The sequence below is a fragment of the Pristiophorus japonicus genome, chromosome 5 (genome assembly GCF_044704955.1).
Source record: "Pristiophorus japonicus isolate sPriJap1 chromosome 5, sPriJap1.hap1, whole genome shotgun sequence".
Taxonomy (NCBI): Eukaryota; Metazoa; Chordata; class Chondrichthyes; family Pristiophoridae; genus Pristiophorus; species Pristiophorus japonicus.
In genome coordinates, this window is record NC_091981.1 from 19,136,396 (window position 1) to 19,163,345 (window position 26,950).

Below are 26,950 nucleotides of genomic sequence, written 5' to 3' on the forward strand. Positions count from 1 at the left end.
ATGATAATGTGGCAGAAAAATGCTGGAAAGGAATAACTATCATATAAATGATACTGTCCCACTTAGGTTTTCTATATTGGCCCGGAATTTGCAGAACTATCTGACAGCAACTTCTGACATCCGCACATGCGCAGTTAAATGTGAAAATCCGGAAGTTGCTGTCAGCAATACCCTGCTCCTCCACAGGGTGTGCTGTTGCAGACTGCACAGATGCAATCAATACAGAATCAGTTCAACCTTTTACGTACTATTCTCGCAGTAAAAAATGCTGAAAAAGTTAAGCCTTGTTGAATGAGGTGTAACTGAGTTTTTAATGGCTTATTAAATCATAATTACTGCTGAACAACCTCTCTGGCCCTGAAAAACTAATTTTATATGTGTGCGGTTATTCCCTCCATTCCATGATAAAAATTCCAAAGATTTTTTAAATAATAAATTTAATTTTTTTAAAGTTTGTTTTTGATATTTCAGCTTCTACCTTAATTCCATGTGTATGCCCCAATCTTTATATTGCACTTTCTGTAAAATGATTAAAAAGTGAATGATAATCTGTTTTTTACTTCCTGGTTTGTTGTCTGTGAGAATTCTTCAATCTGATTGGCTGCTCAGTCTGCTTGAGGACTTCACTGTTCCTGGACGCCACAGATCCCCTATAGATGGCGCCAGACTGAAAGTCACATTGGAATCGGGGATATCGATGCCAGAGAGCTTATTAAATCTTTGTGGGCAGCTTTCTGCGAGGTCAGCGGTGAGCGCCCTCACTCCGGACCATTTTGTTCTTGTTTATTATGTCACGTTTACAAATGTCTTCTCATTATAAACAGGAACTATCATTGTTGGAATGAATGTTGGATGTCCAGATCTGACCTTCCAGCAGGCTATGGTGGCTGGCAAGTTGTAGATGCCACACCTCAAGAAACAAGTGAAGGTGGGTTACAGCAAGGCTTTATCTCCTGAAATGTACTTTTCTGATAACGATGTTTACAGGTTATTGTACTTTTTTATTGAGATAAAGGGTTGTGTGTCAGTTATCAAGATCTGGTTTATATAAAAACAGAAAGGCCTAACGATGGACACTACTGTTGCCTGTTGCTATGCGGCTATTAGTGGGCGAAGGTGCGGCGAATGGGGGTACAGGGCCCAGAAGAGGTGAGGGCTCAGGAGCAGCATGGGCCTGCCCACACTGCGATATCTGTGTGCACTAGGCCCGTGCAGCAGAGCAGGTCTCCAGTCGTCCTTGTTAACCCTTGCCACTGGATAAAGGCCCGTGTGGTGGCTGATGTGCAACGGTCACCACACGTTAAAGAAAATCCATGCACAGGCATCTTCCACCCTCTCAATTGGAGTTCAGGACTGGAATATCGGGTGCTCATTGAAACATCTGTGAACTCTTGTGGAAGCAAGTCATCCTCATTCGAGGGACTGCCTATGATGACGATGACAAAGGTTTCGAACGCTGATACCCAATGAACTGTGGGAGACAATATCCTTGAGAAATATAAAATACAACATATACTTCCAGATAATTCATTACCGTGTGAACATCTCTTTCATATCATATTCTCTGTTTTGCTCTAGAATGTCAGCTGTGGCTTAGTTGGTAGCACTGTCACCTCTGAGTCAAAAGGTTGTGGGTTCACAATCCTACTCCAGAGACTTGAGCACAAAAATCTGGGCTGACTCTCCTGTGCAGTGCTGAGGGAGTGCTACACTGTTGGAGGTGCCATCTTTCAGATCAGACGTTAAACGGAGGGCCCTGTCTGCTCTCTCGGGTGGCTGTGAAAGATCCCATGGCACTATTTCAAAGAAGAGCACTACAAAAAATGATAACCTGGTCATTTTCTTATTGCTGTTTGTGGGAGCTTTCTGTGCACAAATTGGCTGCCGCGTTTCCAACATTACAACAGCGGTGACACTTCAAAAAGTACTTCATTGGCCGCAAAGTGTTTTGGGATGTTCAGTGGTTGTGAAAGACGCTATATAAATAAAATTCTTTTTTTTAATGGTTTTTGCCTCTGATATGCCCCCAAGGAACAACAGATGATAATTTTATTCAACATGTTGTAGGCAAGCATTGGACTTTCCACTTTTCTGATTCGTTGGACATTCTTTTGCAGTGACTATCTTGTTGTGTCCAGTAATAGTGATAGAACCTCATTTTGTGTAAGAAACTATTACGCCTATCACATCAGTAAGATGCCAGCCTGGATTTTCCAGTCTTGGCCCACTGTTTAGCTGGTGAATCTGGGGGTGGGTCGGGCCAGGACCGTGTTTGCCGAAATAAAAACAGAAATCAGAAAAAGCCGGAAGTATAAAACAGGTCAGTCAGCACATAAGCAGAAAAGACAGGTTAGGATGTTTCAGGCATGTGATTTTCATCAGAACAGAAGACAGAAAGATAAATGGATTTTAGTAAGGTTGGAAAAAGAGGTGAGGGGATTTGGGGAGAGAACAAAAGCTGACACCGAGCCGCAAAAGGAGATATCAGGACAGGTGACTAAAAGCTTGGCCAATGAGGTAGGTTTTAAGGAGCGCCTTAAAGGAAGAGAGGTAAAGAGGCAGAGAGGTTTAGGGAGGGAGTTCCAGAGCTTAGGACCTAGGCAGCTGAAGACACGGCCGTCAATAGTGGAGCGATTAAAATCGGGGACACTCTACAGGGCAGGCCAGAATTAGAGGAGTGCAGATATCTCGGAGGATTGTGGGGCTGGAGGAGATTACATAGATGCAGAGGGGCGAGGCCATGGAGAGATTTGAAAACAAGGATGAGAATTTTAAAATTGAGGCATTGCTTAACCAGGAGCCAAAGCAGGTCAGTGAGCACAGGGGTGATGGTGTCTACTAATTGCCTCAGCTTATCTGCTGCTGAAACAATCACCCATGCCTTTATCACCTCGAGACGTAACTATTCCAATGCACTCCTGGCTCGCCTCCCACGTTCTATCATCCATAACCTTGAGGCCATCCAAAAAACTGCTGCCCGTGTCCGAACTCGCACCATCACTCCAATGTAAAAATAAAATGTGCTTATTGATGTAAAATGACTGGAAGCTAACTAATGCCAGATGCATTCTTTACTGTATTCATTATAAGCTAATAATTTATCACAGTATTATTTTTGAATATGTTCAGTAGAGTTGTGTATTTAAGGAATATATGGATGAGGAGGCCCCCAACCCAAAAATTGCCAATGCCCTCTTAGTTTACCAGACTGAACAGCTTGACCACCTTCACTTTAGCTGTTCTCCGTTCCTTTTGCTGATGGTCTCCTCATCTGGTTGACACAGTCCTTTGCTTTGCAATCTTTTTCAGCATCACTAAAACATTGGTGCGCACAATGGCAACAACTCCTTTTTATTGCTGGGGGTTGCACTCAACAATAAAGCCGGCTCCTCCCACAGCTCGCTCCCTGTGCAAACAGTCAATGGGTTCACATCGCTTGCGGAACAAAAGGTCTTCCTGGTTCCTTGCCTCCCCTGCCACGCCGTCCGTCTCCGAGCCAATGGATCTGGGCCTTTTTGCTTTTTTAACTTTAACTTACCATCAGTGCGACTGTGGCCATGACTCCCAGACCACGGAATGCATCACAACAACCTGCCCTCTGAGATCCGTTGCGGGAGGCACCTCATTTCTCCACTCGGCCTCTCAGGAGGCCATCAAGCGGTAGAGCCAAACTAGACATCCCGTTAAAAGCTTTTCCCATCACACGAATATAGCCGTAGCAGCATTTCCACAGCTCTGATGTTTATGTGACCGCACAATCCTTTGTCAGATCAAGGTCGAAAGTGACCTGTTTTGGTCTGGATGTCTGTCTCATTCATACTTAATTGATCATCGTTAATGGCTAACGATTGGAATGCTTAGCTTATTGTAAGTAGCAAGTTAATAAGCAGTAGATCCAAATATTGCACATTAACAATTTGATGGTAATTGAGTGCATTTCATTCTCACTTACTATCTTAAGTGCCTTTACTCTATAAGTCCTAATAAAGGACTCCATTATGTTTTAATTCATATAACAACGGGAAGCTTTGGATAAATGCTTTCCAGTAAGTCGAATACTAATTTGATGTTTCATGTTTCCCTTAGGCATGTATCGGTGTGGACCCGCTTCTGTTAACGCCATAAAACATGGGCAGGTCTTCTTCCCATATGATGCCCCTTTCATTTACGCAGAGGTACGTGGAAACCCCAGGATGTACAACAGTCATCTAGATTTATATAATAAGGACAAATAGCCAGCAAAACAATTACATTGCTGAATGATGCTTTTATGAAATGCAGCACAGACATGAATTCTGCTTCCCATTCAGGATATAGATATAACTTTGTGACTCCTCCCAGTTAAAATCCTCTGATTTCTACTCCAGTGATACAAATGCTTATGGCCATGACCTTATTCCCACTAAAGTGCTGACCTTCCAATTTAGCTCCTGGCCCTCATGCTAGCTGATATTGTTAATGGCTCCCTCACCTCTCATACTGTCCCTCCCCTTTCAAACCTGCTGTCATTACCCCCTCCTCAAAAAGTTCACTCTTGACCCCTATGTCCTTGCAAATTATCACCCCCATCTCCAACCTCCCTTTCCTCTCCAAAGTCCTTGAAGGTGTTGTCGCCTTTCAAATCCATGCCCATTTCCCCGCAACTCCACCTTTGAACCTCGCGAATCAGGTTTCTGCCTCGCCACAGCACTGAAACAGCCTTTTTCAAAGTCACAAATGACATCCTATGTGACTGTGACCAATGCGCACTATCGCTCCTCATCCTTCTCAACTGGTCTGCAGCCTTTAGTACAGTTGACCACGCCATCATCCTCCAACGTCTCTCCTCCGTCGTCCAGCTGGGTGGGACTGCACTCGCCTGATTCCATTCTTATCCATCCAATCGTAGCCAGAGAAATCACCTGCAATGGCTCCTCTAGCCATTCCCACATTATTACCCATGGAGTCTCCCAAGGATCTCTCCTTGACCCTCCTCCTATTCCTCATCTACATGTTTCCCATTGGCGCAATCATCCAAAAACACAACATCAGATTCCGCATGTATGCTCTACCTCACCACTACCTCTCTCAACCCCTCCTCTAACTCTAATTTGTCATGCTGCTTGTTCAGTATCAGTATCCATTTTCATGGATGAAATGAAAGTTTGTCAGACAGCTGAGAAGTGGCGGCTGGATTGGACGTCATCAAGGTCCAGGTCGGTGATTGGACCGTGGGTAGGTGCAGCAGGAACGGTGAGGTTGGGGCGCAGGAGCGGCGAGAGATCGTGGAGTGATGTGATCGGGCCCAGAAGAGGCGCGAGTTTGGGGCCAGACGAGTCGAGGGCCCAGGGGCAGCACGGGCCAGCCCACACTGCGATATGTGTGTGCACTAGGTCCGTGCAGCAGAGCTGGTATCCAGCCATCTTGGTTAAGCCTTGCCACTGGACCGAGACCACGATAAAAAAAATCCACACACAGGCATCTTCCACCCTTTAGGATGTAGTTCGGGACCTGCATATTTGGTCCTTCATTGAAACACCTCTGAACTTATCCCTTTTTGGCGTGGAAGCAAGTCATCCTCAATACGAGGAACTGCCTTTGATCAGTTTCCAGTATTGGATGGGCAGAAATTTCCTCCAATTAAATATTGGAAAGGAAACCACTGGCTTTGGTCCCCACCGCAAACTCTGTTCCCAAATCACTGATTCCACCCCTCACCCTGGTCACTGTCTGAGGCTGAACTAGACTGTTCACTAAGACCACCTACTTCCATCTCCGTAACAGCGCCCATCTCTGCTCCTGCCTCAGCTCAACTGCTGCTGAAGCCCTCATCCATGCTTTTATTACCTCCAGACTCAACTATTCTCATGCTCTCCTGGCCAGCATCCCATCTTCCACCCTCTGTAATCTTCAGTTCATCTAAAACTCTGCTGCCCCTAACTCGCACCAAATCCCATTCATCCACCACCCCTGTGCTCACTGATCTTCCTTGGCTCCTGGTCCACAAATGCCCTGAATTTAAATTTCTTATGCTCGTATTCAAATTCCTCCCCCATCCCACCCCTCTATCTCTATAACCTCCTCCAGCCATGCAAGCCTCTGAGAACACTGCGTTCCTCCAATTCTGGCATCTTGTGCAACCTCGATTTCTACCGGCCCACCCATGGGCTTCCATGCCTTCAGCTGCCAAGACCCAATGCTTTGGAATTTCTTTCCTAAACCTCCCTGCCTTGCTACCTTTCTCACCTCTTCTGCAAACGAGACCTGGGTGTCATGGTACATCAGTCATTGAAAGTTGGCATGCAGGTACAGCAGGCGGTGAAGAAGACAAATGGCATGTTGGCCTTCATAGCTAGGGGATTTTAAGTATAGGAGCAGGTCTAACTGCAGTTGTACAGGGCCTTTGTGAGGCCTCACCTGGAATATTGTGATCAGTTTTGGTCTTCTAATCTGAGGAAAGACGTTCTTGCTATTGAGGGAGTGCAGTGAAGGTTCACCAGACTGATTCCCGGGATGGCAGGACTGACATATGAGAAGAAACTGGATCGACTGGACCTGTATTCACTGGAGTTTAGAAGAATGAGAGGGGATCTCACAGAAACATATAAAATTCTGACGGGATTGGACAGGTTTGAGGCAGGAAGAATGTTTCCAATACTGGGGAACAATCTTCCTGCCTCAAACCTGTCTTGAACCAGGGGTCACAGTCTAAGAATAAGGGGTAAGCCATTTAGGACCGAGATGAGGAGAAACTTCTTCACTCAGAGAGTTGTTAACCTGTGGAATTCACTACCGCAGAGAGTTGTTGATGCCAGTTCGTTGGATATATTCAAGAGGGCGTTAGATATGGCCCTTACGGTTAAAGGGATCAAGGGGTATGGAGAGAAAGCAGGAAAGGAGTACTGAGGTGAATGATCAGCCATGATCTTATTGTATGGTGGTGCAGGCTCGAAGAGCCGAATGACCTACTCCTGCATCTATTTTCTATGTTTCTATGTTTCCTCTAAGACGCTCTTTAAAACTTACCTCTTGGACCAAGCTTTTGGTCACCTGTCCTAATATCTCCTTATGCAGCTCGGTGTCAAATTTTGTCTGATAACACTCCTTGTGAAGCGCCTTGGGCTGTTTTGCTACATTAAAAGTGCTATATAAATACAAGTTGTTCCTAAATTTTTCAAAGTCACATGTGATCTAACGGCCATTGACATATGTATAAAACCGTAGCAGCCAAAGCTTCAGGAGGACTACACTGGCGATATGGAATTTACCCTGCCACTCTGTTTACTTCCCAATTGACGTAAGTCATCAGGTGCAACCAGATCTGACCGGAATCGTTCTTTTCTGTGCCTTTTCATTCCACGACCTTTCTGATTAATGCAGCCGGTTTTGGGCAAGTGATTCTGGATGTTTTCGATCTTGGTGGGAATGAAAATGTTGAAATTGAAAGGCTTCTGGATATGATTGTTTGTGAAAGAAGGTGACCAAAGAAAGGCTTCGTAAATGATATCTCCCTTCCCCCCCCCACCCCCCCGCCCCGTGTATCATTTATCTGGCCGCACATATAACTGAATACTTAGAAAGTCCCTAATGCAGATTAGATGCAGCTTAGCGTTGCCAGCCAAAAGTGCTTAGCAAAGTGAAAATGAAAGTTGTAAGAAAGCTGAGTTGCTGAAATCATTGTCGGTATAATCTGGCAACAATACAACAAAGCTAACTTTTTTTGGCCTTAGTCTTGAAGGGAAAAAAAATCTGCTTCCTCCTCTGTGAATGATCGCAATGCCTCACTCAGCCGCCAGTACTCATTCAAGAGACTCTGCTTTCTTTACATTATCATCTGTAAATAGCAGCTTTATAAGCTTTGTTACATCATATTAGCTGAAGAAGGTAAAGGGGTACAAATTGCTGTCGGAGGCTTCCCGCGGGCGGATGCCTCCAAACTGCTAAAAACCTTCCAACGTACCTGGTCGGGATGTTCGGCGACTTGTGGTCCTGCGTAGGCCCACGTATCCCAGGAGCTCAGGAGTTTCATCAGTGCTCCTGGGATCACATGGACCGGCCCAACCAATGAAACTGGGGAGGAACCCCATTCATAGTTAATGGTGAGTTCCATTTTTATGGAGCTGCCATAAGTATGAATGGGAATATCCCCAAAATACACAAACACATTAAATACATTTTAAAAGTACATTAGATATTTAAAATTGATGAAGATGACATTTAATTTAAAAAAATATTTTAATTATTTTTTTTTGAAAAAAATCATTCTGTTTTAACCAGGCTAAAAATAAACTTACCTTACGGGGCAGGGTTTTTAATATATAAATGAGTGGGGAAAAAAATTATTTTTCTATTTTTTAAAACTCTTACGTCTGCTTTTGCAGGCGTAAGAATTTCAAGGGCAGTCGCTGGGATGACGTTGAGTAAATTGCCCAACTCGCCACCAGCGGAAGCCCATTTCTGTCAGATTCGTACGATCTGTCAATAGAATTCTTGACAGATCGCAAGTTCTGAGTTTCGGCGCATACGCAGTGCATGCCTAAACCTGGAACTTGCAGGGCCCCTACAGGCATGTGCACATTTGTATGCACCCGTAGGGGCCGCAAATTCAGCCCCATGGTATTTTTATTTCTGTCTCACTTTCTCTTTTTCCCTCTTGTACCTGTATTCTCTCTCCCATCCTCCATCTCTCTACTCGGCAGCTCTCTATCACTTTCTCTCAATGCCCTGTCTCTCTCTCGCTCCTTTATCAATCACTTCCTCTTTTCAGTTCCAGTACTATCCCCCCCACACCTCCCACCCCAAGCTTTTCCACTTTGGATTGTGACTGAACAATAGGTTGTGTTTCCCGCCAATCTTTCCGACCAGCCCATGAAATGGGATGCGGCGTTGCATGCAAAAGCTAAATACTGTGGCAGCAGAGCTGGCCCCAGTCGTCTTGGTTAATCCTTGCCACTGGACCAAGACCTAGCTCTGCCAAGCCCGTGTGGTGGCTGGTGTGCAACGGTCGCCACACGTTAAAAAAAATCCACGCGCAGGCATCTTCCACCCTTCAACATGCAGTCCGGGACCTGGAATATTAGGTCCTTCATTGAAACACCTGTGAACTCATCCCTTTTTGGCGTGGAAGCAAGTCACTCCCCGATATGAGGGACCGCCTATGATGATGATGAAAAACCACGGATGCTAGAAATCAGAAATAAAAACAGAAAATGCTGGAAATACTCAGCAGGTCAGGCAACATCTGTGGAGCGAGAATCAGAGTTAAAGTGCCAGGTTGATAATGTTTCGTCAGAACTGGAAAATGTTAGAGATGTAACAGTTTTTAAGCATGAACAGAAGCGGGGAGGTGGGATGGGGGTGTGGTTGGAAGAAGAAATAATACAAGAGAAGATCTCTGATAGGTTGGAAGGCAGGAAAGATTAAATTGACAAAACGGATGATGGTGCAAGACAAAAGGTAATGGTAATGAGACAAGTAAAAAAACAAAAGGTGGGTATAGAGGAGCTGTAAATGTAACTGCAGAATCATAAGCAGAACCTGGTGTCCAACAAGATATGAACAATGGTTATGACCTGAAATTGTTGAACTCGATGTTAAGTCCAGAAGGTTGTAAAGCATTGTAGGTTCCTCTGCCGATCCAGCCAAGAAACATGCCCGATATGAGCAGATTGTTCTGTTTAGGGCAGTGGTTGAACCTTTTTTTCTAGAGATTGTCCGATGAGGAGAGATTGAGTAGACAAGGTCTACAATCGCTAGAGTTTAGAAGAATGAGAGGTGATCTCATTGAAACATAGAAGATTCTTACAGGGCTTGGCAGGGTAGAAGGCAGGGAGGAATTTTCCCCTGGCTGGGGAGGCTAGAACCGGGGGTAACAGTCTCAGAATAAGGGGTCGGCCATTTAGGACTGAAATGAGGAGAAATTCCTTCACTCAGAGGGTGGTGAATCTTTGGAATTCTCTATCCCAGAGGGCTATGGATGCTCAGTCGTTAAGTATATTCAAGACAGAAATTAATAGATTTTTGCATATTAAGGAAATCAAGGGATGTGTAGATAGTGCAGAAAAGTGGAGAGATCTTATTAAATAGTGGAGCAGGCTCGAAGGGCCTAATGGCCTACTCTGGCTCCTATTTCTGATGTTCTAACATTAAAATAACGTCCTGTTAGTGGACCTGTTAGCACATTATAAAATATTTTGCAGCACTTTGTAAGTTAATTTTTATTTTCTGCTTCAAGGTAAACAGTGATATCATATACTGGAACAAACAAAAGGATGGGTCCCTGATTAAAGGTGATGTAAAGACCGACGAGGTTGGAAAATTAATTGTAACCAAGGAGATTGGGTCTGATGGCAGGAAAGACATCACAGATCAATATAAATACCAAGAGGGTGAGTAAGAATCCACATCTTCGAGGTAGTTTGAAATCTTTTTTTTTTAATTAAAAGTTAACTTTTAATATGAAGTACCATCTTTGGTCCCGATATTTACAGTGAGGCGGGGAGGCTGCAGGTGGGGCTGGAAAACCCAGCAAGGCCGGAGACTCGGAGGTCCTGCTGATCTTAACGGCAGGATCTCAGTGACGTTCATTTGCTCCGGACAGCCTGGCGAGCGGGCGGGCGGGAGCACCAGTGGCAGGAGGCCACAGCCGGTGGAACCTTGGGGACAGACCCAGCAATTGGGAAGTCGGAGAAGCCCGCGATCATTGAAGGGGGCGAGAGACCCGCGATCGGGACGAGGGAAAGGCCTGTGATTTGGGAGAGGGAAGAGAGACCCGTGGGCGGGGGGGGGGGGTTGCGGGGGGGGGGGGGGGTGTTGCGGGTGGATAAAGCCCATGATCGTCTCCCGTCTCTCTTTTGCTGCCAGGTTTCCCGACTACTGGGAAACTCGCGCAGCAACAGTGAATTTTAAATCGGGCTCCCAATTGCACTCTGGGTGCCCGATTTACATATGTTAATGAAATGACACGCCTCTTTATGGCGCGGCACTCGAACGCCGCAATAGTCACTGCTGTAATAAAGGCAGCGGGCATGTGCACAGCATACTGCGGTCGCGTTCCCAGTATTTCATTCTTTAACCCAACCCCCACTCCCACCCTCCTGTCTGTCTGTCAAGTGTGGCTTCCTGGCTGGGACCTGTTTCAAGCCTGAGAGGATTTCACAGTAGCAACCAGACAATAAACGCATCTTCATTCAGGAGGAGTAGGCTTGCTTGGCGATGGACCGAATGGAAGAAAGTTTCCAGCTCATGGCCTGACCATAAATGGTGAAGTGAAGGCCTATTTTATGATGGACTGCACCAGAAGAGGCATGCAACAAGGGAACCGGGGAAACTGGGAGACTAAAGGCCCAATTTTAATGCCCGATGAGAATGGTTCGTGCGAGGGGTTAAATTATTGTCAGCGTGGCACTCACCTTGTCCACTCCTCACTCACAACCCATGCCACTTTAACGGGTTTGTTTTGAGCACGTAGGTGGTGGGCCACATTGAAACGCAAAAGTCGTGGTCTGATGACATCATTCAGACCCCGACGCTATTTGAGCTCATTTTCAGTGAGGTCGCTGCCTGGAACCAAACTCGACAAGGAAGTCCAGCGCCAAAGAGCAGCAGGCCCAGAAGCGAGCCAAGAAGGCGAGTTCATTTATTCTTTTTCAAATTTTCTTCTGGGCCAGGAAGTGCAGGAATGAAACAACAAAAAGAGCTTGCATTTATATAGCGCCTTTGACATAGGAATACATCCCAAAGTGCTTCAGGGGAGTGTAATCAGGCAGAAATTGACACCGAGCCAAAGGAGACATTAGGATGGGTGACTAAAACCTTGGATAAGGTGGTAGGTTTTAAGGAGGGTCTTAAGGAGGAGAAAGAGAGGCGATGAGGTTTAGGGAGGGACTTCCAGAGCTTGGGGCACGGCCACCATTGGTAGGGTGCGAAGGAAGTGTGGGATGCTTAAGCGGCCAGAGTTGAAGGAACACAGAGTTCTTGGAGGGTTGTATGGCTGGAGGAGGTTACAGAAATAGCAGAGGGATTTGCACACGAGGATGAGAATTTTTACATCAGGGCATTGGTGGACCGGGCGCCAATGTTGGTCAACGAGCACAGGGATGATGGGTATCTCATGGCGCAAGGCATGTCAAACAGGCCAACACTCTTCACATCCCCTTCGGGGGCTATGTGGCACCATCACTTGCCCAAAGACTCTCACTTTGTGCCTCCACTTTGGGTTTCTGTCTTTCTGGCCTCGCCAGTCACTTCTTTCATTTCTCTGTAGTCTTTTCAAAGGCAGTAAGTGGATAATAATCTAGTTTGAGCCTTTCAAAACACTCACTTTTCTGCTGTTGTCTCATTTCACTTTTCCTTGAGTCTGTGGGTATGTGATGACATAAAAAGAAAGAAAGACTTGCATTTCTATAGCGCCTTTCACGACCTCAGGACGTCCCAAAGCGCTTTGCAGCCAATAAAGTGCATAATGCTGCCACCAACTTTCTGCTGGCAAAGGGAATGCATTGCCGTACGATGGACACAAAGAGTATCACGCTGTTTGGCAGAACTTCTATCACCTTGCACCCATTGCCCTCTGTATTCCCCGACACACAGGAATGTTCCATTTACGGCATTGTCATAGCTGCATCGGAAGTGCTGCGGAAACACTGGCCTGGATTTGGCAGCACAAGTAAGGGTGAGGCTATTAGAGTAAATTGGACAGCAATTTCCAGTGTCTGCACATGCGCGTTTAAACGCGTAAATCAAGATGTTGCTGTCCGAGTTGCCCTGCTCCTCCAGATGCTGCGCTATAAAAGTATCTCACCGAGAGACCCAGCATTGAAACACATGGAACGGTGTGAAGTTGCTGTACTTACGTGATAAATACCCACCAAAGACACCATAAAAAGTTAGGGCGTGTCCATTCCAGTCTAAGTTAATTTTTTAATGCCGCGATAACACTGAATTACTGGCAAACAACCTCTCTGGCACTGAAAATTAACTTTTACAAGTGTGGAGTCTCATTCCTTCAGATTTTAATTATTGTTGGAGATCTAAAAAAAATAAAGAAGATAAATACTTTTTTTTAACTTTTTCTTTCTGTCTCTTTTATCTCTCTCTTAATCCCATCTTTCCTTTCCTCTTTATTTCCTTTTCTTTACATGATTTTGCATTGAATTAACTATTCTAACTGACACTTCTTGCTTTAGACTCTGTGTCCGTCAGTAAGGGTTTTTCAATCTGATTGGTTAAGGAGATACACAGTTGCTTGACCTGATCACACAGCTCCCAGATCCCCCTGTAGAGGGCGCCGCACTGCTTTGGCTTTCTAATCATCGCAAATTCCAGTTGCAAAAGCCCAGAGAAAGTCTGTGGACAAATTTAGAGTTTTTTGAGGATGTAACTAGTAGAGTGGACAAGGGGGAGCCAGTGGATGTGGTGTATTTAGACTTTCAAAAGGCTTTTGACAAGGTCCCACACAAGAGATTAGTGTGCAAAATTAAAGCCATTGGTATTGAGGGTAATGTATTGATGTGGACAGAGAACTGGTTGGCAGACAGGAAGCAACGAGTAGGAATAAACGGGTCCTTTTCAGAATGATAGGCAGCTACTAGTGGGGTACCGCAAGGTTCAGTGCTGGGACCCCACCTATTTACAATATACATCAATGATTTAGAATAAGAAATTGAGTGTAATATCTCTAAGTTTGCAGATGACACTAAGCTGGATGGCAGTGTGAGTTGTGAGGAGGGTGCTAAGAGGCTGCAGGATGACTTGGACAGGTTAGGTGAGTGGGCAAATACATGGCAGATGTGGTATAATTTAGATAAATGTGAAGTTATCCACTTTGGTGGTAAAAACAGGAAGGCAGATTATTATCTGAATGGTGACAGGTTAGAAAAAGGGAGGTGCAACGCGACCTGGGTGTCATAGTACATCAGTCATTGAAAGTTGACATACAGTACAGCAGGCGGTGAAGAAGGCAAATGGCATGTTGGCCTTCATAGCGAGAGGATTTGAGGAAAGGAGCAGAGGTTTTACTACAGTTGTACAGGGCCTTGGTGAGGCCACACCTTGAGTATTGTGTACAGTTTTGGTCTCCTAATCTAAGGGAGGACATTCTTGCTATTGAGGGAGTGCAGCGAAGGTTCACCAGACTGATTCCCGGGATGGCAGGACTGACATATGAATAAAGACTAGATCGACTAGGCTTATATTCACTGGAATTTAGAAGAATGAGAGGGGATCTCACAGAAACATATAAAATTCTGACGGGATTGGACAAATTAGATGCAGGAAGAATGTTCCCGACATTGGGGAAGTCCAGAACCAGGGGTCACAGTCTAAGGATAAGGGGTAAGCCATTTAGGACCGAGATGAGGAGAAACTTCTTCACTCAGAGAGTTGTGAGCATGTGGAATTCTCTACCACAGAAAGTTGTAGAGGCCAGTTCGTTAGATATATTCAAAAGGGAGTTAGATGTGGCCTTTACGGCTAAAGGGATCAAGGGGTATGGAGAGAAAGCAGGAATGGGGTACTGAAGTGCATGATCAGCCATGAGCATATTGAATGGTGGTGCAGGCTCGAAGGGCTGAACGACCTGCTCCTGCACCTATTTTCTATGTTTCGATGTAAACGGCTCGTGCCGTTCATTCACCACTGGCCGCAAAATACTGACCCTTTTTCCGTTGCGCTTACAACGAAATTACGACAGCGTAGCGGCAAAATATCAACGGCAGTTAAGGCCAAAGGTTTTTAAATTGACAATGAAAGAACAACTCTCTTTACGTAGTCATGACAAATTTAAATATGCAATATGGCTTATTTCATCCAACATTTATGTGGCTTTGAAATTTATGATCGGTGAATGTTTAACTTCAACCAACGTGACTGTGTATGAGCGTGTGGCTGGTCAGTGTATGTTTCCAAAGAGGTATGGAATGAGGGGAGCTACACTGGTTCCTTCAGTAGTTAACAAGCCATTGACCTGCAGAGTTGCATACGGCGACAGCGTTGTAAATGGGGAATGTAGAACATTACAGGGCGAGTGCAGAAGTGCTTATATGCTGAGAATGTACAAAGAGACAGATGAGCACAATATGTGCTCCATAAAGTCTGTTTCGGAGTACCAAGTGAGAATGTACTGCTGCAGAAATTTTATTTGGTATCATTTAAAGTGGGATTTTTATGTAACTGTCTAAAATTCGGCACAATGAGATATTTCTTGATGATGCATTTTGCTGATATATCAGACAGTTTATTAAAACTGTAATCCAATTTGTCGTGACACTGGGAATTTCCAATAATTCAGTGTGTACTTGCGCTGTTTGCTTTGTGCAGCAACACTGTAACCACAAACTTTTACGAATGCATTTAAGAAAGTTCAAAAGGCCAAAGCGATACTTGCCTTTATTAGCCGAGGCATAGAATACAAGACCAGGGAGGTCATGCTTGAACTGTATAAAACACTAGTTAGCCCACAGCTTAGAGTACTGCGTGCAGTTCTGGTCACCACATTACAAGAAAGATATGATTGCACTCGAGAGGGTACAGAGGAGATTTACGAGGATGTTGCCTGGACTGGAGAATTTTAGCTATGAGGAACAATTGGATAGGCTGGGGTATTATTCTTTGGAACAGAGGAGGCTGAGGGGAGACCTTATTGAGGTGTATCAAATTATGAGGGGCCTAGATAGAGTGGATAGGAAGGATCTATTTCCCTTAGCAGAGGGGTCAATAACCAGGGGGCATAGATTTAAAGTAATTGGTAAAAGGATTAGAGGGGAGTTGAGGAGAAATATTTTCACCCAGAAGGTGATGAGGGTCTAGAATGCACTGCCTGAAAGGGTGGTAGAGGCAGAAACCCTCATTACATTGAAATATTACTTGGATATGCACTTAAAGTGCCGTAACCTGTCAGTTATGGATCAAGAGCTCAAAAGTAGGATTAGGCACAGACACAATGGGCATAATAGAAACATAGAAACATAGAAAATAGGTGCAGGAGTAGGCCATTCGGCCCTTCTAGCCTGCACCGCCATTCAATGAGTTCATGGCTGAACATTCAACTTCAGTACCCCATTCCTGCTTTCTCGCCATACCCCTTGATCCCCCTAGCAGTAAGGACCTCATCTAACTCCTTTTTGAATATATTTAGTGAATTGGCCTCAACAACTCTCTGTGGTAGAGAATTCCACAGGTTCACCACTCTCTGGGTGAAGAAGTTCCTCCGCATCTCGGTCCTAAATGGCTTACCCCTTATCCTTAGACTGTGACCCCTGGTTCTGGACTTCCCCAACATTGGGAACATTCTTCCTGCATCTAACCTGTCTAACCCCGTCAGAATTTTATATGTTTCTATGAGGTCCCCTCTCATTCTTCTGAACTCCAGTGAATACAAGCCCAGTTGATCCAGTCTTTCTTGATAGGTCAGTCCCGCCATCCCGGGAATCAGTCTGGTGAACCTTCGCTGCACTCCCTCAATAGCAAGAATGTCCTTCCTCAGGTTAGGAGACCAAAACTGTACACAATACTCCAGGTGTGGCCTCACCAATGCCCTGTACAACTGTAGCAACACCTCCCTGCCCCTGTACTCAAATCCCCTTGCTATGAAGGCCAACATGCCATTTGCTTTCTTAACCGCCTGCTGCACCTGCATGCCAACCTTCAATGACTGATGTACCATGACACCCAGGTCTCTTTGCACCTCCCCTTTTCCTAATCTGTCACCATTCAGATAATAGTCTGTCTCTCTGTTTTTACCACCAAAGTGGATAACCTCACATTTATCCACATTATACTTCATCTGCCATGCATTTGCCCACTCACCTAACCTATCCAAGTCGCTCTGCAGCCTCACAGCATCCTCCTCGCAGCTCACACTGCCACCCAACTTAGTGTCATCCGCAAATTTGGAGATACTACATTTAATCCCCTCATCTAAATCATTAATGTACAGTGTAAACAGCTGGGGCCCCAGCACAGAACCTTGCGGTACCCCACTAGTCACTGCCTGCCATTCTGAAAAGTACCCATTTACTCCTACTCTTTGCTTCCTGTCTGACAACCAGTTCTCAATCCATGTCAGTACACTACCCCCAATCCCATGTGCTCTAACTTTGCACATCAATCTCTTGTGTGGGACCTTGTCGAACGCCTTCTGAAAGTCCAAATATACCACATCAACTGGTTCTCCCTTATCCACTCTACTGGAAACATCCTCAAAAAATTCCAGAAGATTTGTCAAGCATGATTTCCCTTTCACAAATCCATGCTGACTTGGACCTATCATGTCACCTCTTTCCAAATGCACTGCTATGACATCCTTAATAATTGATTCCATCATTTTACCCACTACCGATGTCAGGCTGACCGGTCTATAATTCCCTGTTTTCTCTCTCCCTCCTTTTTTAAAAAGTGGGGTTACATTGGCTACCCTCCACTCCATAGGAACTGATCCAGAGTCAATGGAATGTTGGAAAATGACTGTCAACGCATCCACTATTCCCAAGGCCACCTCCTTAAGTACTCTGGGATGCAGTCCATCAGGCCCTGGGGATTTATCGCACCTTCAATCCCATCAATTTCCCCAACACAATTTCCCGGCTAATAAGGATTTCCCTCAGTTCCTCCTCCTTACTAGACCCCCCGACCCCTTTTATAACCGGAAGGTTGTTCGTGTCCTCCTTCGTGAATACCGAACCAAAGTACTTGTTCAATTGGTCCGCCATTTCTTTGTTCCCCGTTATGACTTCCCCTGATTCTGACTGCAGGGGACCTACATTTGTCTTTACTAACCTTTTTCTCTTTACATATCTATAGAAACTTTTGCAATCCGTCTTAATGTTCCCTGCAAGCTTCTTCTCATACTCCATTTTCCCTGCCCTAATCAAACCCTTTGTCCTCCTCTGCTGAGTTCTAAATTTCTCCCAGTCCCCAGGTTCGCTGCTATTTCTGGCCAATTTGTATGCCACTTCCTTGGCTTTAATACTATCCCTGATTTCCCTTGATAGCCACGGTTGAGCCACCTTCCCTTTTTTATTTCTATGCCAGACAGGAATGTACAATTGTTGTAGTTCATCCATGCGGTCTCTAAATGTCTGCCATTGCCCATCCACAGTCAACCCCTTAAGTATCATTCGCCAATCCATCTCAGCCAATTCACGCCTCATACCTTCAAAGTTAGCCTTCTTTAAGTTCTGGACCATGGTCTCTGAATTAACTGTTTCATTCTCCATCCTAATGCAGAATTCCACCATATTATGGTCACTCTTCCCCAAGGGGCCTCGCACAATGAGATTGCTAATTAATCCTTTCTCATTACATAACACCCAGTCTAAGATGGCCTCCCCCCTAGTTGGTTCCTCGACATATTGGTCTAAAAAACCATCCCTTATGCACTCCAGAAAATCCTCCTCCACCGTATTGCTTCCAGTTTGGTTAGCCCAATCTATGTGCATATTAAAGTCACCCATTATAACTGCTGCACCTTTATTGCACGCACCCCTAATTTCCTGTTTGATGCCCTCCCCAACATCACTACTACTGTTTGGAGGTCTGTACACAACTCCCACTAACGTTTTTTGCCCTTTGGTGTTCTGCAGCTCTACCCATATAGATTCCACATCATCCAAGCTAATGTCCTTCCTAACTATTGCCTTAATCTCCTCCTTAACCAGCAATGCTACCCCACCTCCTTTTCCTTTTATTCTATCCTTCCTGAATGTTGAATACCCCTGGATGTTGAGTTCCCAGCCCTGCTCATCCTGGAGCCACGTCTCCGTAATCCCAATCACATCATATTTGTTAACATCTATTTGCACAGTTAATTCATCCACCTTATTGCGGATACTCCTTGCATTACGACACAAAGCCTTTAGGCTTGTTTTTTTAACACCCTCTGTCCTTTTAGAATTTTGCTGTACAATGGCTCTTTTTGTTCTTTGCCTTGGGTTTCTCTGCCCTCCACTTTTCCTCATCTCCTTTCTGTCTTTTGTTTTTGCCTCCTTTTTGTTTCCCTCTATCTCCCTGCATTGGTTCCCATCCCCCTGCCATATTAGTTTAACTCCTCCCCAACAGCACCTTCTATGCCATCAATTTCTATGATTCTATGATACATTTACGATGTTGCTTCACAGCAAGCAGAGCAATTCTACCTTCATAATTTTTTCACTGCATTTCATTGAGTAATGTTTCTCCATCTCTGCAGTTTGTCAAAGTGGGTTTCATCATCAGTGTGCTAGCCTAGCAAAGTATTCTTCTCAGTTCTACAAGATGTTGTTCTGTTTGGATGTTTAATAATGTATTAATGCTGAAAGAATGAATAGCGTATTCCTACGGGTAAGCGAATACAAAACAATTCTACCATTCAACTAAAGCCCAGACTATAATGGGGGCAGGATTCAGGTGGGTGCGGGGGGGTGGGGGGAGCATCAGCCTCTTCTCCCCTCCCCCTCGACCTCTGCAGCATGAGGCCCAGGCGATTGTAACCCCCCCCCCTCCGGCCGGGCACCGTCTGCACGCTGCCGTTCAGCTGCCCGTCCAAGACGAGCGGGAAGCGACAGCTGGCTGGTGGGCAGGGCTGGAGGTTTGGGGGGCAGGAGGCCACATGCAGGTGCCAATGGAAGGCTCGCTGGCAAGATGGCAAATCATGTGGGGGGTGAGGAGGGGGGTGTTTGGGAGGGCCTTGTGAGAGGTAAGGTGTGTGAGGTGGTGGTGAGGCCCCCTGGGCAAGGGAGACCTAAACATTCCTTGTGGGCCCCGGAGAAACAACACTGGCTCTTCAGCTGTAGTAGTGTCAGCTGTGGCTCAGTGGGTAGCACCCTCGCCTCTGAGTCAGAAGGTTGTGGGTTCAAGTCCCACTCCGGTGACTTCAGCACATAAATCTAGGCCGACACTCTGAGGGAGTGCTGCACAGTCAGAGATGGCGTCTTTCGGATGAGACGTTAAACCGAGGCCCCATTTGCTCTCTCAGGTGGACACAAAAGATCTCCATAGCACTATTTCAATGAAGAGCAGGGGAGTTATCTGTTGTGTCTGTAAGCACTCTAGTAATGACTCCATGAGGTAAGGTATTGTACTTGAACTGTTGTGACCTTAGTCCATTTATTGCAGCTCCTGAGTGAGGGTACAGCACGGTGAGTTCCCTTTTATATCTGGTCACCTGTTGTGTACCGGTGACCCCTAGGTCTCCACCAGTTGCACCCTCTGGTGGTACAAGCACAGTGCATATAGTGTGAAGGTACATCCAGTAATCTTATGTAACTGTATATTGAGTGTACAGGGAGTATACTTATATTATACATACACAACATTATCCCCAGTGTGCTGGCCAATATTTATCACTCAATTAACAAAACAAAAACAGATTGTCTGGTCATTATCACATTGCTATTTGTGGGAGCTTGCTGTACGCAAATTGGTTGCTGCGTTTCCCACATCACAGCAGTGACTACACTTCAAAAAGTACTTCATTGGCTGTAAAGCGCTTTGAGACGTTCGGTGGTCATTAGAGGTGTCACAATCATACACCGACCTCCTTAAAATAAGAATTTTCAAAATACCGACTGCAAGTTGGCAGTGATGAGAGCATTAAATTAAACAAAGTTGATAAATAATGCCCTACATACAAAATCTTTTTATTTGGTCCTGTCCCGAAATACCTTGTTGCCTCATTTTCAGAAGAACAAGACAGAAAAGATAAACAATAATTCTGATAAAGAGATTGTGGTGTCTGAAATCCTGTACCTATCTCTGGTCAGATAGACCTCGTTTCCTACATGCTGCGTCACCCTGACTGAAAAAAGAATAAGCTCTTGAAATTTCACCATGTAAACATAAGTGTATGAAAGCGAGAGACATTCCCAGGAAATTCTTATTGTCAGTTATTTTAACTGGAGCACTAATCCATTTGAAAATTAAAATGGTGAAATCCCTCTGTGAAAATAGTGGACAAAAAGTATTTGAACGAACGTGTTAACCGTATAGTGCATTGTGTGCTTTGTAACCAGTAACACTCAACCTGGGCAGCTCATTCAAGGCGAGTCATTTCATCCGCTGAGCTAACCAAATCAGCAGGGCCAAACAGGTCTTCCGTGTGTCTGCAGTTTCAATCTCATTCCTTTGGTGCCCCAGGTGGGCAGAGGAAACGCTTCAAGGACATCCTCAAAGCCGACTTGGAAAAAGTGAAACATCCCCATCGACACCTGGGAAATCTTGGCCCAAGAACGTCCAAAGTGGACGAAAAGCATCTGGGAAGGCGCTGAACACCTTGAGTCACTTCGCCGAGAGCAAGCTGAAGCCAGGCGTCGACAGCTGAAGGAGCGTGCGGCAACCCGGGCTCCCCACCCACCCGTTCCTCCAACCACCGTTTGCCCCACCTGTGACAGAGACTGTGGGCCCAAGTTTCCACATGACTTGCGCCTGATTTTTAGGAGCAACTGGTGGAGAACGGACTATCTTAAAAAAATCGCAATTCTCCATATTTTTTTTTCTGCAGATCTAGTCAGAATTTTTTCTTCAAAAGGGGGCGTGTCCGGCCACTGACGCCTGATTTCAAAGTTTCCACAGTGAAAACGTACTCCAAACTAAAGTAGAATGGAGCAAGTGAAGATTTTTGTCGAACTGAAAAAACCTGTTCTACACATTAAAAAATCAGGCGCAGGTTACAAATTAGGCGTCCAGAACGAGGTGGGGGGGGGGGGGGAGGGGGGGAAGGGAAGTCATTAAATTCTACAATAAATCCTTATTTATACATACAAATATTATACAAATAAATCTAACCTGAATAAACATTTATAAGCAAAGAAAAGATTAAATAAACCATCTTCCTACCTGTGTGAAAGTGCTTCAGCCAGGGAGAATTCTGCAGCAAGCCTCACAAAACGAGACAGCCATTCCCGAAGGCAGGCGGGCAGGAGGGAGGGAGGGAGGGAACCGACCCGACCGAACGCGGGGGAGGGAAGCCGTTCCAGACGGCGGGAGGAAGGGAGGGAAGGAGACAGAAGGCTGCAGGAAGCCTCAGAAATTGAGGAGCCATTTCCCGACGGCAAAAGAGGGAGGTCGTCGGGAAACGGCTGCCTCAACTTTCTGAGGCTTCCTGCACTCTTCTCACTGCTGCAAGAAGCCTCAGTGCTGATGGCAATGTGCTTTTATTAAAAAATGTTCAAAAACTAAACACCTACAAAGAACTACAAAGAACTACAAAAATGGCCGAGTGCCAGTGTTTTTTTTCACACTGCGCGTGCGCGAACGCTCCAACGCGCACGCGCAGCGTTGCCGGCAGGAAAAAAAACTAATTTAAATAGTACCCGTCCCTCCCACTTACAAAATCGGCGCGAGTGTAGGCTCTGCCCCCCTGGGCGCCGCGCCAAACAGACAAGGAGCTGCAGAACGCTCCAGAATCGCGATTTTTTTTTTTCTGCCGCCGTTTTAGGCGCGAAAAATGGGCGCCCAGCTCGGAGGGGCGCTCGTTTTTTATCGTGTGGAAACTTGGGCCCTGTAGGTCCCACAGTGGACTTTTCAGTCACCTGAGAACTCATTTTTAGTGTGCAAGCAAGTCATCCTCGACTCCAAGGGATGGTCTAAGAGAGATTCCTTTGGGCTAGCTGGGAAATGCGACAGGGCAGGAAAAGACCCACAGAACATAAGAACATAGGAAATAGGAGCAGGAGTCGGCCATTTGGTCCCTCGAGCCTGCTCAGCCATTCACTAAGATCATGGCTGATCTGATCTTGGCCTCAACTCCACTTTGATGCCCGCTCCCCATAACCCTTCACTCCCCTATCGTTCAAAAATCTGTCTATCGCCACCTTAAATATAATCAATGACCCAGCCTCTACAGCTCTCTGGGGCAGAGAATTCCATAGATTGACCACCCTCTGAGAAAATAAATTCCTCCTCATCTCCCTTTTAAATGGGCGACCCCTTATTCTGAAACAATGCCCCCTAGTTCTAGATTCCCCCACGAGAGGAAACATCCTCTCTGCATCTACCCTGTCAATCTCCCTCAGAATCTTATACGTTTCAATAAGATCACCTCTCATTCTTCTAATCTCCAATGAGTACAGGCCCAACCTGCTCAATCTCTCTTCATAAGACAACCCCTTCATCTAGGCCCAACCAACCTCTCCTGCACATCTCCAATGTCTTGTGCACCCAGTGGGTGCTGCTCAGTGTCTTAAGAGTGAATTACCTGAGACCTCATCCATGACGAGGTACCTTGCACACCAATAGCGTCCATTGGACAATCACGGGCCCACCACCTGGAATGTTTCTAACGCTCCCTCACAGCATGCAGGTATCGTCATGGAAACGGACCAGACTAAGGTGGCCATCCCTCTTTTGTTGTAAAATTGAATATTCTGCCGTTTTCAATGTGCAAACAACAAGCCACAACCTTGTTTGGCGGTATGCTTATTTTCTTTTTTTTTAAACTGTGTGCTACACAGCTCTTCCTAACGCTTCATCCGTCTGATACCTTCTGTTAAATCAATTCAGGCTGCCGACGTGCCCAAACGGAGCTCTGTCACATTTACCGCTAGGCCGCCAGGTGGGAAACCTCCCCGGGACAAAACGCCACAGTGGGTGGGGAAAATGAGGCCGCAGGAGTCTCGAAGATGCAGGTCTCAGCTCATCAGCAGTGGGCAAGAGGGAAAGCTGATCTCCCATTTTATTTTTAAGTTTGCTGTTAACGATCTGCTCATCTTAATTCTGTTGAGTCTACACCACATGTATTTTCTGGCCTTTAACTCTATTTAATTGCTATGGTTTGAGACATTTAAGGATTTTATTTCTCCCAATACTGGCATTAATGATGACTTTATGACCTTAAATTCAAAAACATAGATTGGTACAGATGAACCAATTTTATCATGTTAACGAGAATTACAAAGCCGTTATGCTTTGGCTATTTTTTTCAGCGGACAGCAAATACCTAACAAGCACAATAGAACTGTTACAATATTCTGCGCTGCATAAGTAGGATATGGCATACTGTCTGCCATGAGAATTTTGAGCCTAGAAAGTCAATGTTGCTGCACCCATTTTGCAGACATTAAACTGGCGCCAAAGTGTCCAATATGACGGTCAGCGTTTGCTTCCTCTCTCGATCGCGCCTGCCCCCCACTCCACTGCTCGCTTACCCCTCTCTCTGTTGCCCCCACACACCCGATCACTTAACCCCCACCCCTCTCAAAGCACACCTAAGGGTCGCCGCCGGCAATGCAGTGGCTGAAATTCAAACAATCTTTGTCGGCGAGCTGCCTGGGGGAACCCAGCAGGCGTGTGCAGCTCGCCAGCCTGATGTAAATGAGGCCCAAGTGTCAGCTGTGGTTCAGTGGGTAGCACTCTCGCCTCTGAGTCAGAAGGGGTATGGGTTCAAGTCCGACTCCAGAGACTTCAGCATATGAATCTAGGCTGACACTCCAATGCAGTGCTGAGGGAGTGCTGCACTGTCGGAGGTGCCATCTTTTGGATGAGACGTTAAAGCAAGGTCCCGTCTGCTCTCTCAGGTGGACGTAAAAGATCCCATGGCGTTATTTCGAAGAAGAGCAGGGACGTTATCCCCAGTGTCCTGGCCAATATTTATCCCTTAATCAACATCACTAAAACAGATTATCTGGTCATTATCACATTGCTGCCTGTGGGAGCTTGCTGTGCGCAAATTGGCAGCCGCATTTCCCACATTACAAAAGTGACTGCACTCCAAAAGTACTTAATTGGTTGTAAAGCGCCTTGAGACATCCGGTGGTCATGAAAGGCGCTATATAAATGCAAGTCTTTCTTCTTTCAGTATTGGACGGGTCTCAGGCCTACCCAGTCTGACGCAAGAAACGTTCCCTGTGCCCAGTTGGCGCTGGCAGGCTGACACAAACCAATTTCTAGGCCTAACTATTTATCCTTCGAGTCGCACCTACTCAAATCCACTGACTGAATCTCCAAGTAACTAGTTATATGGTCTGTGGCAAGATGGAGATGGGATGGAATGAAGACTGAAATGCCAGATTAAAAAACTGGAAAGGAATAGAGAAAGCAAAATGATTTATTTTGGCAGAAAATGAAGGATGTAACAAAGGCAAGAGAGTAGGAGGAAGGAACACAATAAAAAGAGGGAGCAGTGAAGGATATTGAGTTCAGCAGTAAGATGTTTTAGAAAACACAATTGAAGGAATGACATATGTGATTTGTTCAAAATGTGAAAGTCTACCAGAGCAGAATAATGATCTATCCAGCTTTCCAATACTGCAGGTTAATGAATTTTTAATTCTACAAAAATAAATTTTTCATTTAAATCGAATTTAGCTACGGGGAGAATAAGATGATTCCATGGAGAGGTGGCATGTTGCCTGAACAAAGAGGTAAGGGGAGGAAGTCTCAAAATAGGATAAAAGAGTCGATTTTCCAAGCCCTGGCTGTTGCGAGTGTGGGCAGTACTGTTATGTATGTAAACATTGTAACTGTGTAAGACTTGCCACCAGAGGGCGCAACTGTTGGAGGCCCAAGGGTTACCTGCACACCTTGTGCAAGGGAGTATAAAAGCTTGTCTGCCATGCTGCTTAGGCACTCTGGAGTTGTATTAAAGGGACTAAGGTCACATCAGTTTTAGCTCACAGTACTCAGTCTTGTGGAGTTCTTCCATACTTAACAAGTACAATCACAGATACGCTGCTTGTCTAGGTCCTAAACTCAGGAATTCCCTCCCTAAGCCTTTTCACCTCTCTACCTCTCCTCCTTTAAGACTCTTCTTAAAACCTATCTCTGTGACCAACTTGTCCTAACATCACCATACGTGGCTCGCTGTCAAAATATGTTTGAGGACGCTGTTGTGACGTTTTAATACATTAAAGGCACTATATAAATGCAAGTCATCGTTGTTGTATCATAGGACCATGAGTTGAATTTTAAATGAGGCCTACTGCCTTACCTAAGTGGGCGTGTGGCCACCCAACAGTAGGCCGGCGGGGGTGGGGGGGGGGGGGGCAACAGCGAACAGAGGGATGGGGACGGTAAGTCAATTTTGGGGCGATACTATTCCCTTTCTGCCTCAATATCTATCCCACTGACACCCGCATTGTGAAGTGTCGTGACTCGGTGCACTATACACGAGAGGTCATTTTACGAATCTGCTCTTCCACGAGGACGAGGCCCTCTCCCGGCAACTGGGTGCTCGGGAAATTACTTCCCGTGTCTTCTCATTGCTTGGGGAGAATTTCACCTATGTTTGTGTGTTTTTTTTTGATTGCGCCCCTCTATAGGCAGTCGGGAGGAGAGGATGGCCCAGGACTCGGCCATCCAGTACGGCGTTAAGAAGGATCAAACTGTAATTGAGACGCCAATGGATGCAACAGTGGACATGCATGTGCCTGGAAACGTTTTTCTGGGCACCAACTTTGAGGTCGCCGTGGAGCTCAAAAACAATAGCAGTGAAAAACGAACTATGACCGCCCATTTCAGCGGCAATGTGGTCTTCTACACAGGAGTCCCAAAAGTCCAAATTAAGAACGAGACCATTAAAGTAGTTGTGAAACCTCACGATGGTAAGATCCACTAGCCTAGATTTTCTAATACAGGGTGCACTGTGGCCTGGCTTCTGCAGCAGACAAGTGGAGGTTTCATTGAAGTATTTATTTGGGGTGGGGATATCCCTCCATTTCCCCACGCCCAGACCTGCAGGACGTCATTTCTAAAGAGCGCCCATTAAAATTGTTCTTCAGCATTGCTAAGGGGTCGACTGTGGTGGTACCTGATTCACAGGGCGCCGGTCCTTACACCAAATCTATAATATTTCAGGTTATTGTCACTGTTTTTGATCAATTGTTTCTGCTGAGCAGTTCAGTTCTCAAGAATTGTCGTGTGAATTGTTCAGGCTGTTTTGCCCCGGCACTATTATCAGCACCAATGGGTTTCCCAACGGGAATCCATCGATCTGAAGTCTTTGGAGGGATGACAGTCAGGTCAGGCTACACGAGAAGCGCTCTGTGCCCACCCACCACAT

General features: G+C 45.6%; 1 protein-coding gene across 3 annotated transcripts in view; it reads left to right on the top strand.

Annotated features, from left to right (window-relative positions):
* The window catches only part of LOC139263749 (coagulation factor XIII A chain-like), a 134,980-nt gene that overhangs the window by 90,669 nt on the left and 17,361 nt on the right, over positions 1 to 26,950 (top strand). For all 3 annotated transcript variants that reach the window (XM_070879787.1, XM_070879789.1, XM_070879788.1), the window contains exons 9-12: positions 825 to 928; positions 4,087 to 4,175; positions 10,214 to 10,367; positions 26,211 to 26,492. In XM_070879787.1, the coding sequence (XP_070735888.1) occupies positions 825 to 928; positions 4,087 to 4,175; positions 10,214 to 10,367; positions 26,211 to 26,492 (629 nt within the window). The remainder of the gene's footprint in view (positions 1 to 824; positions 929 to 4,086; positions 4,176 to 10,213; positions 10,368 to 26,210; positions 26,493 to 26,950) is intronic.